This window comes from Micropterus salmoides, unplaced genomic scaffold (assembly GCF_014851395.1).
Source record: "Micropterus salmoides isolate LMB-PRFRI ecotype aquatic unplaced genomic scaffold, ASM1485139v1 Ms_hic_scaffold_9, whole genome shotgun sequence".
NCBI lineage: Eukaryota > Metazoa > Chordata > Actinopteri > Centrarchiformes > Centrarchidae > Micropterus > Micropterus salmoides.
The window spans coordinates 4610780-4625816 of NW_024044681.1; the positions used below are offsets into that span (position 1 = coordinate 4610780).

General features: G+C 48.4%; 2 protein-coding genes across 3 annotated transcripts in view; one reads left to right on the top strand and one right to left on the bottom strand.

Annotated features, from left to right (window-relative positions):
* LOC119895510 (UPF0606 protein KIAA1549-like) overlaps nt 1-15037 on the top strand; it is a 252782-nt gene that overhangs the window by 42384 nt on the left and 195361 nt on the right. The window lies entirely within an intron of this gene.
* Nucleotides 4172-13613, bottom strand: lta4h (leukotriene A4 hydrolase; the record flags this gene model as incomplete). Its single annotated transcript, XM_038708676.1, is given in 18 exon segments — nt 4172-4276; nt 4357-4439; nt 4538-4633; nt 4715-4769; nt 4844-4914; nt 5161-5264; nt 5347-5491; nt 5603-5714; nt 5858-5928; nt 6018-6041; nt 7302-7442; nt 8177-8249; nt 8333-8385; nt 8784-8888; nt 9027-9095; nt 12110-12230; nt 12312-12442; nt 13409-13613. Coding segments are annotated over 18 exon segments (1709 nt in total), but the record flags the coding sequence as incomplete, so codon positions are not given.

The following is a 15037-nucleotide window of genomic DNA, read 5'->3' on the forward strand; positions in this document are numbered from 1 at the left end:
ATGTCTGATCCCCCACAGATTACTAGTCAGTGTGTAGAAAGCGTGCTCTACTCTCAGACGAGCTGCAACCAGACCTTTCAGGCTCCGCACCACATCCGTCCAGCCCTGACCCAACATCTGACTCTTCCTGGTCTTCCAAATTGCTAGCTTAGCTGTCCCAAATAAATTGATTAGAACCAAAGTCAGTTTTTTTCTTATTGTATATTTTGGTCCAAAGACAAACAGAGGCACAGAGAAATCCTCTCCCAAAGCTTCCATCCATTCCTCCAGCACTCTAAAAAGACCAACTAGCCGAGGACAACCCACCACTAAGTGCTGAGTGCAGAATGGACAGACCTCCACGGTGCCTGGATCCAGGTGAGCTCTGTGTCTGTTCGTAGCTAAAGCTCCATGTCTCATCCTCCACTGAAGGTCCGCCATCCTTTTCTCAACAGGGGGTTTATACAGGACCCTCCACCCGCCTTTAGGGGTAACGTCTGAAGCAAACACCTCACACCATCTCGACTCCTTGACTCCAGCCAGAGTGTGAAGGTTAAGCACCTTCACACAGCTGAAGTACAGCTGCTTCTTCCCACAAGAGCTAAAAACACCCAGCACTGGTGTTTGCATGGTGAGAAGAAGTCCACTCTCCTCTCGCCACTCCTCAGCAGCAGGACAGACGCTCAGAGAGGGAAAAATGTACACACCGTCATCCTTCCATTGGCCAGCATGATTCTTAGCAAAGCCTCTCAGTGGCTCAGAAAGGGACTGCCAGACTTCCTCCACAATCCTTTTCAGCATTCTGGAGGACCTGATGTTTGTGATGCCACTGAGTGTTTCCATGGATGCTTTTGTGAGGTGGCCCAGTTTAGTAATGCCGGCCTCAAACAAATTTAGTCCTTAATGTAGTTGAGGAAAACGTTGCGTTTCTAAGGAAATTGAACAGCGGCTCCTCATAGATCCACATCCCTGGTCTAGGGTCAGGAGTTTGTGTGACCGTCAGTGGTCCCAGTTCTGCCTCTGAAATTCCTCACTCCCTAGAAAACTCGTAGGCTTTTTATACCCCTTTTTCCCCACCTAAGGTTCCCAGGAAGACCAGGAGTGCTCCCCACGCACCACTCCACCCCTAAACAAGCTTAATTTTTCCCCCAGTTCACCTTGGCAGAGGAAGCTTTTCCATACAAGGCCAGGCTTTCTTCTAACTCTTGAATGTCTCCCTGATTGCAAATAAATACATTTACATCATCAGCATATGCTGATACAACAACAGGGGGCGTCTGAGCCAGCTCTGGCAGACCCCTCAGCCTGCTCCTCAACCTGCAGAGGAGAAGCTCAATGGCAATGCTGTAAAGCTGGCCTGAGATGGAGCAGCCTTGCCTGATCCCTCTCCTAACTGGCACAGGAACACTCAACCTACCTCCCACCTTCACCACACAACATGCATCACGATACAGCAGCTTTGCCCAAGACAGAAAACCCTCCCCAACACCAAAAGCCTGTAAGGTAGAAAAAAGAAACTCATGATCCACACGGTCGAAAGCCTTCTCCTGGTCCATAGATATGATACCAACATTGATGTTATATACTTTGCAAATATCAAACACATCTCTCAACAAGAATAAATTATCAAACATGGACCTTTCTGGTACACGGTATGATTGATCGTCACCAATTAGAAAGTCAATAACAGTTTGAAGCATAAGACCTTGGAGAGAATCTTATAGTCCGTGCATAAAAGAGCTACTGGTCTCCAGTTCTTTAAAAAGGGCTAAATCTCCTTTCTTAGGCAGCAGAGAAAGAACTGCACGCCTACAGGATGCTGGAATTGTCTCTTTTTTTAAAACACCCTTTAAAAACGTCCAGAAGGTCCTGTCCCATGATGGTCCAGAAGCGTTTAAAAAAGTCTGATGATAAAACATCTATTCCTGGAGCCTTGCCAGACGCCATCTGAGACACAGCAGCAGTCAGTTCATCAAGAGTTATATCCAAACCCAGAGCCTCCTGATCTCCTGGACCCAGCTGAGGAAACCCCTGGTGAAGCTCCGCAGCAGAGTCCACATCACAGCTGTCTGCCCTGAACAAGTCTGTATAAAAGTCCACTGCATGCTTCCTCATCTCCGTTGGGTCTGTGGTCACCTTCCATCAGGGAGGCGGAGACACACCATCTGATTTTTGAAGCAACTGACTTCTCTAAGTTAAAGAAGAAAGTGGTTGGTGCATCTATGTCCTGTAGTCTGGTGAAGTGTGCTCGGACTAAGGCCCCTTTGGCTCTCTCCTGCAGGAAGGAGTTAAGCTCCTGTTTTTTAGATTGTAAACGATCATTATTTTGCTGATCTGTTCGTAAGGCATTTTCCAAGTCTCTTATCTCACCCTCTAACTCCTGCACAGCTCTCTTGACGTTTATAGCATCACTGGCTTTGTATTCCTGACAAAACACCCTAATTTGAGCTTTTCCTACCTCCCACAACTGAGTCAGAGAAAGAAAATCATCTTTCTGAGATCTCCAGTAAGCCCAAAACAATTTTAAATTTTCACAATAATTAAGACCATGTAATAATTTAACATTAAAACGCCAAAAGGATTTTGGTGAAAGAATCAGCTCCATTAAGACTAAATGATAGTCTGTAAAAAGTACTGGGATGATCTGACAGTTAACTCCAGCAGTAAAGGAAGCAGGTACATAAAACATGTCTAGTCTAGCTGCACTTACTCTACCATCTGATATTTTGATCCAAGTGTATTTCACCCTCCACACATCAACCAAATCAGTTTTTCTAAATACATGAGACAGGACAGGAGGACTGAATGTGGCTCCTCTCCAGTCCTATCTAAAGTAAAGTCAGTGCAGCAGTTCCAGTCACCACCCATTACAATAAACTCTCCTGTACCAATTTAGTCCTTCTTTTATTACTTGAAAAATCTCTTCCCGCTCAGAGCCTTGGTTTGGTGCATATACATTAATAAAAATGAAGCTGAAGCCCTCTACTTCAGCTCTCGCCATAAGGCATTTAACTTAGAGGAAAACAAAATGGCGACTCCTGCACTTAGATTTGTCCCATGGCTAAGGACCTGCTGCCCTCCCCACCAGAAGCCGCAATCTATTTCATTTGTGTTATCACTGTGTGTTTCTGTAAGAAAACTACATCTAATCTTTTCTGTGCGATTACTTCTGTTATTAAAGAAGTTTTAAGAGTTTTCCTTAGACCGGTGACGTGCTTCTTCAGACGATAACATTTCTTGCTCTCCAGTAAATCGAGCCCAACAACTCTCTGCAGTGTGGTGACTGACTGAATAAGTTTATCCACATCAGGAATATATTCTGTGTCATCCTCGGGCAGCGCCCGCTGTCCCCCTCCCCGCTGTCATCCTCGGGCAGCGCCCGCTGTCCCCCTCCCCGCTGTCATCCTCGTGTGTGTGGGGACACGCGATCCGCTTGTGACCCACATCTCCACACTCCAAACACTTCATGTTACTGGAGCTAGCATACACCATGTCCCTGTTCATGTTTAACACAGAATGAGACATCCAGAGTTTGAGTTGGAGAATCCAGAAACATGAACACTTGTCTCCGCAGAGACTGAACATGCTTCAGCTTGGCGTCCCTACAGCCCAGACTCACCGCCCGGAACCCGCTCGCAAATCTCCCGAAGCGCTTCAGTTCGGTCTGCTGCGCCTTGTTGGAAATAAACGGGGGGACTCCAGACACGGTGATCCGGACCGAAGGCACCGCAAGCTGGAAAAACCTGAACAGACTCGTCATCTAAGACCAGTCATGAGCTTACTGACAAACTCTAGATCCTTCAAAAAAACAACCACCGCTTTATTCATGCGTGAGGCACACGAGATGTTTCCTCCCCACCTGCTCTCCTACCGCCAGCAGCACCTGCTCCACCGTGGTGCTGGGCTGCGGCACCACCCTCACCTCTCCGAGGACGCCATCCCCGTCAAGAAACACGGCTTACTGCCCCCCAAAGCGCAGCAACGTAGAGTGACAACAACCACAAACAATTATCAAACAATCATACAGTAAACACTTAGGAAGGAAACAAAAGAAGTTTGAAATTACTCACAAACTCTCAGCCACACTCACCATGCTCTCCACCACCAAACTCCCAGCATGCACTCAGAGAGCTACATAATATACACACAGATGAAACAAAAAGTAAAATGATGCAAACTGCTGAGGGAGTACCTGAAGAGCGGTCTGGTGAACTTCATCCTGCCCTGCTCGGTCGCCATCTTCAGCGCCAGGGGAACCGCTTCCTCCCACCTGGACCGAACACACAACCTGAGCCACCTGGAGGGAGAACCGCCAATCATCAGGGAGCTTCCAGGTAGGAGGAGGGGCTTAAAAAGGACATGATGTAGGAGTCTTACCTGAAGCGGATCTCTGAGTTCATAAAGGCGTTGAGGTCATAAACCTCCTGCATCTTCTTCACGTGAGTCAGAGGGAGAGGATCCTGAAAGAACGGACAGAAGTAGATGCTGCTTAAGTGAGGAGGACTGTGGTGAGCTGAGGAGGACTGTGGTGAGCTGAGGTGTGGGTGAAGTGGTTTACCTCCTGAAGCAGGAGGGACAGGAACTCGATGAGCTGGTGGGACGACAGCGTCTTCACATCGGACTCTTTAAAGCTGCTCAGGTCCTGGTCTTTGGCCTGAAGGTGGGCAGAGGATGGAGGTTTGACTCGGAACATAAGAAACAATGAAACCAAGCCCGGGTGAGGTCCAGGTCTTACCTTGCTCCACCTCTGGCTCAGAGCGATGCAGGCGTCGGCCAGCGTGGTGTCGTACCTGAAACACAATGATGAAACATCAGAACAACCGGGTTTAAAGAAAGACTGGGGGGCCTGACGGGATCCACTCACTGAGGTTTGACGGGAGGCATCCCAGGAGTGAACATCCAGGCGTTCCAGTCCACCTTGTTCAGGATGTCCACCTGAGGAAGATACAGCTCAGCGTTACCTACAAATCTGCTGCAGGATGTTAAGAACCACCAAAACCGGAAACAAAAAAAAACAACCTTTCTTCTGATCATGCGGGTCACTTTCAGGCCGAGGTCAAGTTCACACTTAAACCACATTTAAACCATCCAAGAAATCATCAGCTTCATAATGAATGTGTCCACGAACGCCCCGCACACATGAGCACATCGCAGTCCACGAACGAGCCAGGTGTGTCTCACCTTGTCTTTAAAGTAGGTGAACAGGTAGTTCTTCCACTCGTCCGTCGTGACGCTGCTGTAGGCAAACAGCTGGATGTACGACTTCACAAAACCCATGAACACCTCTGAAGAAGACACAGCAACAGGTGAATCAGTACTTTCACGGTCAGACTATCTGTGATGTGTCCAGGTGTGCGCGGGTCTTACCTGGGCCTCCCATCAGCTCCTCCAGATGGTACAGCAAAGCAAAGCCTTTCTCGTAGGGCACAGAGGAGAAGGCGTCGTCGGGGTCGACGTCCTGCAGGCTGGGGACCAGGTTGGTCAGAGGGTTGTTGGCTCCAAAGGTGTTCACCTGAGTGATGACACCGACAGGGAAGAAACAATCTACTGAGATCAATCGGTTCAAACTGTAAACCCAATCAGAAAACAAACACGTGACCCCAGACAGGGATCAGGTCCTCACCGAGTCCTGCAGCTCCTTCCAGCCCCCCATGGCTTTAAACTGTCGGAACTGTTCACTGTCCATACACCTGCCAATCATCCTCTCCAGGTACACCGTGTGACCTTCGTTCAGCCTGAAGACAACAACAGGAAGCAGTCATCACAACGCTGTCTTCCTGCTCTGATCACATGATCGATCCGTTGATGAAACGAACGGTAACTGAAAAACGAGTCTTTCTGCCAAATATTAAATCACAATAATAAATCAGCGGTTCACCAGAAGTGCTCCCAGGTCTTATTGGTCACCAGATTACCCGTCCAGCTGTGGGAGATCTCATGAGCGATCACCTGACAGGAAGAACAACACCTGAACAGGTGAACACTTATAAACACACACCAACGACTGAACAGGTGAACAGTGACGGGTGTGTACTCACGTTGGACAGAGATTTGTCTCCCGCCTGTAACGACAGAGACTCACAGTCAACAGTAATCAGTTTTTACCGCAAGTCAAACTTTCAGATCTTCTAGATTTAGGCCACAAAGTGAAAAGGTTTGATTCTTGATGATCACAGCTCACGGAAATCAAAAATCCAGAATATCACAATGTTTCGTCCAGAAATGTGGACCTCCTGAAAACAGCTGGGCGGGGCTCCTTCTGCATCAGACCATCGGCCTGCTGAGCTGTTATGAAGCCTGCAGGTCCTTTAACGAGACCTTCAGCCCGTCTCGAGTCCCTCAGAGTGTCTATGGGGTTCAGGTCAGGTGAGCTGGTGGATCTTGATGACTCCAGCCTCAGTCCACTCCTTGTGAAGCTCCACCAAGTTCTTGAACCTGCTTTGCCTGACAGTCCTCTGCAGGCTGCTTGTCACCTTGTCCTGCCACACTTTCACCTTCCAGTCCCCATGAACATTACTGATCCAGGACTTGCAAGAGCCAGCCCTTTCAGCAGGGACCTGCTAAGGCTCCTGGTGGACCGGGTCACTGACTTCTGGACAACTGAACCAGACTGATATATTTTGACAAATGAATTTTTGATTTCCATGAGCTGTAAGAAGTAATCATCAAGATTAAAAAAGATTTCACTTGATGTGGAATTAATCTTAAACATCAGAACGGTTCTCTTTTTAAATTAAATTACAGAAAAACAAACTTTCACAAAATTCTAATTTTGTGTCTGTCTGTCTCTGTCTGCATGTCTGTCTGTCTGTCTCTGTCTGCATGTCTGTCTGTCTGTCTGTCTCTGTCTGCATGTCTGTCTGCATGTCTGTCTCTGTCTGCATGTCTGTCTGTCTGTCTGTCTCTGTCTGCATGTCTGTCTGTCTGTCTCTGTCTGTCTGTCTCTGTCTGCATGTCTGTCTGTCTGTCTGTCTGGCTGTCTCTGTCTGTCTCTGTCTGCATGTCTGCATGTCTGTCTGTGTCTGTCTGTCTCTGTCTGCATGTCTGCATGTCTGTCTGTCTCTGTCTGCATGTCTGCATGTCTGTCTGTGTCTGTCTGTCTCTGTCTGTCTGTCTCTGTCTGCATGTCTGTCTGTCTCTGTCTGTCTCTGTTTGCATGTCTGTCTGTCTCTGTCTGCATGTCTGTCTGCATGTCTGTCTGTCTCTGTCTGTCTCTGTTTGCATGTCTGTCTGTCTCTGTCTGCATGTCTGTCTGTGTCTGTCTGCATGTCTGTCTGCATGTCTGTCTGCATGTCTGTCTGCATGTCTGTCTGTCTGCGTACCAGCAGGGTGGGGGTGGCGAAGGTCAGGCAGGGATTCTCCATTCCTCCGTAGGGGAAAGATGGAGGAAGGACCAGGATGTCGTACTGACCCCAGACATACGGTCCTGCCAGGTCCTCCGCCGTCTTCAACATGGTCTCCGTCTGATTCAAGGTCAGATAATATTCAGATTCCTGGGTTCTACGGTGAACTCATTTGGACTAAAGCAGACGGCTGTTCAATCAGACACAACTGTTGGAAAGATGCTGTCAAATAAGAATGCTTCTACCAACAGGCGAGTTAACAGATTCAATTTACCAATGAACTAAATGAAAAGTGAGCGAACAGAAGAAAGTCTGGTGTCAGCCCCGCCCACTTCAAACAGCACCAGTTCTCGTAGGTACACCTGCACACAGTCAGGGATTCTGCAGGCACATCGTCGGGTGTTTGATTAAACTATTAAACCAATCGGGTGCCGAGGATCCTAAAGTCAGTCTGTAGGTTCAAACAAACAGCTGTAGGAGGAAGGTGCTGAAGGTCAGAGTCAGACACCATGACAAACGGTGGTTATGCTGCATCAGCAGGGTCTCTCCAGGAGACGTTTCAAGACAGACCGGAGACGCAGAAACTTCCTGCAGCAGATGAAAGACACATCAAGCTGACTGCTCTTCAGTCTGAAGATGTCCAGCAGAGACATCAGAGCGGCAGGACACAGTGGGAGCCCGGCCCACCGCCAGGACACAGTGGGAGCCCGGCCCACCGCCAGGACACAGTGGGAGCCCGGCCCACCGCCAGGACACAGACATTTTATTCTGTTCACTCACTTTGCATTTTGTTTCTGATCCACACGATCGATTAACACGTTTGACTTCCCACACCGACCTGAACTGTGACTCACCTCAGAGAACTCAAATGCTGCTTTATCCACAAACTCCTTTTCAGACCAGACTCTCGACCTCGGCCCGATCTCCCTGTCGACCAATCAGAGCACAGAAACACTGTTTACCTGCGGCAGGTGACATGATGACATCAGTGAACAGGTGAGACGGAGTACCTGCTCTCCAGAGCTCCAACCACGATGGCTATCAGGTAAGAAGGCATGGGCACCTGAGAACAGAGTTCAGAGGTCAAAGTGTTGTTCACTGATCCATCTGATCACATGACACACTACATGTTGCTCGTCAGTCGTTTAGTTTTAAGCTGTTCGGCTTCATCAGGAGTTTATTAGCGGTTATATGGAGTCAGGTCAAAGGTCAAACCTCAGGAACTTATTGATCATCATCATGCGTCAGTGTTTTAGTCACATGTAATCATTAAGGTCACAGTGAAAAATTATCCCGCCACTTCCTTCAGGTTACGTTTCAGAAACAGAAAGATGATTGGGGAGTCGTGAGGAAAGGCCGTCACCCTGAGACGTCACAGCCGGACTTAAACTTCACGTCTGTGATCCCGCCGACGGATTCCAGACATCACGTAAATAAAGAGTAGAACAAGAGCGAACTGACCGGCTGTCTGAACCTGTAGACGATGCGGTTGTTGTCCTGAGGATGGACTTCCTGTCCGTCTCTCACTGCACTCATCACAGCCACCAGGTCCTTAGGTACAGAAACCTGAGAGACAATACACAGGGCACACCTCAGGAGTGACATCAACAACAGGTAGGTAGGTAGGTAGGTAGGTAGGTAGTAGTGTGTGGTGTGTGTGTGTGTGTGTGTGTGTGTGTGTGTGTGTGTGTGTGTGTGTGTTACCTGAGCGTAGTAGGTGTGTTTGACAGACGGACTGTCCTGACAGGGAACCATACTCCTGCAGTGATTAGCCTGTAAGACAAGACCCAGGGAGAAAACAGTTCGTTCAGTATTTCACCTTTATGTCTGTGTCTCTGTCTTTCAGTCTCTCTGTCCGTCTCTGTGTTTGTCTCTGTGTGTGTCTGTGTCTCTGTGTCTGTCTGTCTGTGTCTCTGTCTGTCTGTGTGTCTGTCTGTCTGTCTGTGTGTGTCTCTGTGTGTCTGTCTGTGTGTCTGTCTGTCTGTGTCTCTGTGTGTCTGTCTGTCTGTGTCTGTCTGTGTGTCTGTCTGTGTCTCTGTCTGTGTGTCTGTCTGTCTGTCTGTGTGTGTCTGTGTGTGTCTCTGTGTGTCTGTCTGTCTGTGTCTGTGTGTGTCTCTGTGTGTCTGTCTGTGTGTGTCTGTGTGTGTCTGTCTGTGTCTGTGTGTGTCTCTGTGTCTGTGTGTCTCTGTGTGTCTCTCTGTGTTTGTCTCTGTGTGTGTCTCTGTCTGTCTGTGTCTGTCTGTCTCTCTATGTCTGTCTCTCTGTCACTCTATGTCTGTCTCTCTGTGTCTCTGTGTCTGTCTGTCTGTGTCTCTGTGTCTCTGTGTCTCTCTGTGTCTGTCTGTCTGTGTGTCTCTGTCTGTCATGTGATCTGTCCATTGTGTTTCTGACACACACATTAAGAACATCTGGGCCCCTATTCATAAAAAAAGCTAAGAGGAGCTCCTAGTGACCAAATCCTAAGAAATTCTTAGAAATGTGGGCGTTTACTCTTAAAATTAAAGAAAAAATCCTAGTAAAGAAAAAAAGTAATTCAGAAAGCATCTTAACCCTTGAAAGAGTCAAAGTAGTTCGGAGCAGGGACGAGGACTTTTAAGAGAGGAGAAAATGGCAGAAAGAGGAAGAAGAAACGTGTTGCAGACAGTGAGTTAATCAGACGCTGTAGGTCAGATGGTGCAGGGATCGTGTTTGTGACGGATCTTATTGGAGACGCGCAGGAATGAGAGGAATCACTACATTACTGGGGAAGTGCAGCAGTGATGATTTGGGTCTGTCACCACCTTCTGTAAGCGGAGTGATCACACAAACGATCACAGCACTTTCAGCCTCTCGTTGTGTCGCAGTTCATTTCGTTTGCACTGGACATTCCCACCTCGCAGGCTTCCCTGGTGCGCACAAGCAGGGGGAATGAACCGTTAATAGTTTGTGCCGTACGCTCCCACGTCTGCTTCTCGCCCCGCGCTGTGAATAAAAAACAGGATCTATGTACACATATATAACGTGTGTGAGAGAGAACGGTAAACAGGAAATATTACGCATGGCATTTCCGAAGTGAAGGCTTAGAAAAGAACCTTTACTTAAAATCACTCTTTTTTACCTTCTTGGACAACCAACCAATCACTGTCTTCAAAAGATTGTGTCATCCATAGCAACGGGGTCAACCCCGCCTCCTCACTAAGATGAAAGTTTTTGTCTTTTTTGCTCAGAGTTGCTCTCAGATCAGTCCCTGATCGCTCTTAAACTAAGACTTCTCTGTAAAAGTTTTTAAGCTAAATTAAGAGTTCTCTGAGAGGATTCTTAGAATCTTTATGAATCCGGGCCCCGGTGATGAATCCGGGCCCCGGTGATGAATCCGGGCCCCGGTCTCTTTATTTCCCTTTTAGTGTAAAAACATCAGGATCAAATCGTTTTCTCTTCACACGTCTTTAAAAACATGAAGTCGACTGAAGACGTCTGGGGAGAAAAAGAGGAAACACTGAACGATTCGTTGGCGGTGAAGAAACTTTAAGTTGTGTTGAAACTCGGTGACAACATTTAGTTTCCGCTTCAGTTTAACGGTTCCACCTGAACACGTTCCTCTTTATCCAACAATCTTTTTCTCATTTTATCTTTCAGGGTTTGGATTTTATTTAATCATTTCTCTGTTTTACTTTCTAGAAATTATTCATTATTAAAATCCAAGCTGGAGAATACAGAACGATGTCTGTCTCTGTCTCTCTGTGCGTCCGTCTCTCTGTCTCTGCGTCTCTCTCCGTCTCTGCGCGTCCGTCTCTCTCCGTCTGTCTCTCTCTGCGTGTCTCTCTCTCTCTGCATGTCTCTCTCTCTCTGCGTGTCTCTCTGTCTCTCTCTCTGCGTGTCTGTCTCTCTCTGTCTCTCTCTCTGCGTGTCTGTCTCTCTGCCTCTGCGTGTCTGTCTCTCTCCGTCTCTCTGTGTCTGTCTCTGTCTCTCTGCGTGTCTGCCTCTGCGTGTCTGTCTCTCTGTATCTGCGTGTCTCTCTGTCTGTCTCTCTGCGCGTCCGTCTCTCTGTGTCTGTCTCTGTCTCTCTGCGTGTCTGCCTCTGCGTGTCTCTCTCCGTCTCTCTCTCTGCGTGTCTCTCTCCGTCTCTCTGCCTCGGCGTGTCTCTCTCTCTGCCTCTGCGTGTCTGTCTCTGTCTCTCTGTCTCTCCGTCTGTCTGTCTCTGCGTGTCTCTCTCCGTCTGTCTGTCTCTGCGTGTCTCTCTCTCTGCGTGTCTCTCTCCGTCTCTCTGCGTGTCTCTCTCTCTGCCTCGGCGTGTCTGTCTCTGTCTCTCCGTCTGTCTGTATCTGCGTGTCTCTCTGTCCGTCTCTCTGCGCGTCCGTCTGTCTCTGCGTGTCTCTCTCCGTCTCTGCCTCGGCGTGTCTCTCTCTCTGCCTCGGCGTGTCTCTCTCTCTGCCTCGGCGTGTCTCTCCGTCTGTCTGTCTCTGCGTGTCTCTCTCCGTCTCTCTGCCTCTGCGTGTCTCTCTCCGTCTGTCTCTCTCTGCGTGTCTCTCTCCGTCTCTCTGCCTCTGCGTGTCTCTCTCTCTGCCTCGGCGTGTCTCTCTCTCTGCCTCTCCGTCTGTCTGTCTCTGCGTGTCTCTCTCCGTCTCTCTGCCTCTGCGTGTCTCTCTCCGTCTGTCTCTCTCTGCGTGTCTCTCTCCGTCTCTCTGCCTCGGCGTGTCTCTCTCTCTGCCTCTCCGTCTGTCTGTCTCTGCGTGTCTCTCTCCGTCTCTCTGCCTCGGCGTGTCTGTCTCTCTGCCTCGGCGTGTCTCTCTGTCTCTGTCTGCACTCACCTGACACTGGCTGAACAGGTACGGTTGTTTCTTCCCAGCAGTCTGTTCGGGTGAGAGCCACTGCAGAGCCGAGGCAGACGGAGACGTCTCATAGGTCACCTCCACGATCACGTGCTGACCTCTGATTGGTCCAGAACACAGACACGTTGGTTACATTTTATTCTGAAAATACATTACATGAGGACAGAGAAGAAGAGGTCACCTGGAGAGGTCAAAGGGCAGCGTGATGTCCAGAGGCGTCCCCTTGAAGCTGTGTTTGGGGCCCATAGTAAAGCACGCCGTTTGTCCATTCGCTCTCACCGAGACGATCTTCAGGTCTCTGGTGTCCAAAGTCTGCAGCAGATAAAACAACACTTTACTGATTACTGATGAACCTGCTGAGTCAGGGCTGATTATGGCTCACCTGTCCTAAACTAAAGTCCATGTCCATTCAGCTCAGAGACATCTAAACTGTGTCACACCAAAGTCCATTTAAAAACATTGTAAAACTATTTTTATACTTTTTCTCAGATACGTCATTCAGATCGACATCAAGCTTTATTTTAACAGGAAAGTCCCACTGAGACCCGGTTCTTTTACAAGGGAGACCTGAATCCAAAGAAAGAAATTAGAAAAGGCCATGTGTCCGTTACAGTGTCTGATGTTCTGTTGCCGTTCATTCCAGGACGACAGTGAGACAGACTCCTCTACGGGTCCATACAGATCCTAAACCTAACGAGGAGCGAAGAACTCGGCTTCAAACTTTTAGAAGCGGAGGAACACTTTGTGACGCCAGCCTCAAACTGGATTATTAACTTCACTGGTGTAAACTGGATTATGCCGAATGACAGTACCATCTGTAGGATTTTACAGTTTTGAACCACGACATTACATTTCATGTGTTTTGTTCTGGAGGCTTTAGTAAAAGTTGTTTGTTAAAGTGAAAGTCAGCTCTCCTGAGAATCTCCAGTTTACACCCTGTTCAGACAGAAGTACATGTCGCACATGACGAACTGAATGATAAAGGATTTGAAAATGATAAAAAAAAAACTTTGATTTATAAACAACCACACGTTCGTTGCCGTTTCACCCGCTGCGGACTGTTTAACAGAGTTAACACACATTCAGACCACCGAGTTAGAACTCAGACCAGACTTCATGTAATTATCGCAGGTTTTAAGCGCAGTTCAGTTTTAGCTAATGAGCACTTCACGGACCGTGAAACGGTGGGAATAATTAAACTCGGGCTGAATGAGCCGTTAGCTTTGAGGCTAACATGCAGCTGTACCGGGGCAGAGCACCGGGCTCCGTTAACGTTACCAGAGCAGAGAAACGGTCCTCCAGAGCCTCCACGGTCAGCTCCACCTTGGCCCTGATCACGTGTCTGTCGAAGTCCACGTGCAGGGACAGGTTCAGGTGTTTGGTAGCACACCTGGTGAAGGAGGAGAAGGAGCATGGGTCTGAAGACATCCTGATCTGTCCGGTAACAACGGAGACTGAACCGACGGGCTGACAGACCCCCGCTTATCTACCGGAACATGCGCTACACACATCCGAGTCCGCGCTTTTCAAAATAAGAGTCAGACCGTGTGACGTTTCTCAGGGGCTTGTAGGCATTTTCCAAGCGTGTGCTCCTGCGCATGCTCGAACTAATGAGTCCTCAGGTAAACTCCCACTGCAGCTTTACTGTATCAGCTGGAGTCTCTGAGCGGTCACATGATAACGTGTTTGTTTCAGAGGCTGAGCAGGGAGAGCTACATGCTAACAGTTAGCGAGCTGGACTGACTATTATAATGAGGTGTTGTCACACTTTATTCTTCCTCTGTGGTGTCTGAATCATTATGTTGCAGTATTGCATATAATGAGGGTCACGTTACTACCCCACCAGAGCACTGCGCTCCCAGAATGCACCTGTGGTTCCTAGAGTCTCCAAAAGTAGACTAGGAGCCAGAGCGTTCAGCTATCAAGCTCCTCTCCTGTGGAACCAGGTTCCAGTTTGGGTTCAGGAGGCAGACACCATCTCCACATTTAAGACTTTCCTCTTTGATAAAGCTTATAGTTAGGGCTGGCTCAGGTGAGTCCTGAACCATCCCTTAGTTATGCTGCTATAGGCCTAGACTGCCGGGGGATTTCCCATGATGCACTGAGCTCCTCTCTCCTCTACTTTCTCTCCCTCTGTATGCAACCTCATCCCATTATTGCATGTTACTAACACAACTTCTCCCCCTTTCTGGTAGTCTTGTGCTTTCTCGTCCCTCTCCTCTCTCCTCCTATCACTTCCTGCAGGTGTTTCTGGCTCTGGAGCTGTGGAGTCTGGATCTGTGGTTGCGGGTCACCTGCTGCCCCCGTGTTCCTGCTCGACACCCTCTGCTGCAACGACTATTGTTACTAGTCAATTGTGCCCATTGATAAATTCATGGTCTTGAAACTCTTTCGTGGTGTAAAAGAAAGGAAGAGTCCAGGTCCCGATGGGATCGGGGTCGTGTTCTGAAGAACTGTGCTGTCCAGCTGGCAGACATCTTCTGCTTCATCTTCCAGTTGTCTTTACAGCTGCATAAGGTCCCTTGTCTTTGGAAGGACTCAGTAATTGTTCCTGAGACCCTCAGTGACTTCAGAGCAGTGACACTCACATCTCTTGTCATGAAAGCTTTTGAAAGGCTAGTGAAGGATGCGCTTTTGGACACTGTACAGGATAAGTTAGACCCTCTCCAGTTTGCCTACAGGTCGGGCAGAGGCGTGGATGACGCAACAGGGTCGCTTTTAAACATGGTTTTTAAACATCTTGAGGGGGCCAAGTCCCTTGTCCATCTACTATTTATTGACTTCTCCTCCGCTTTTAACTGCATCCAGCCCCATGTTTTAGCAGACAGGTTGAAGAACACTCATAACATTGATACTGGACTGATCTGCTGGCTGATGGATTTTTTAACAGTGAGGTCACAACGGATG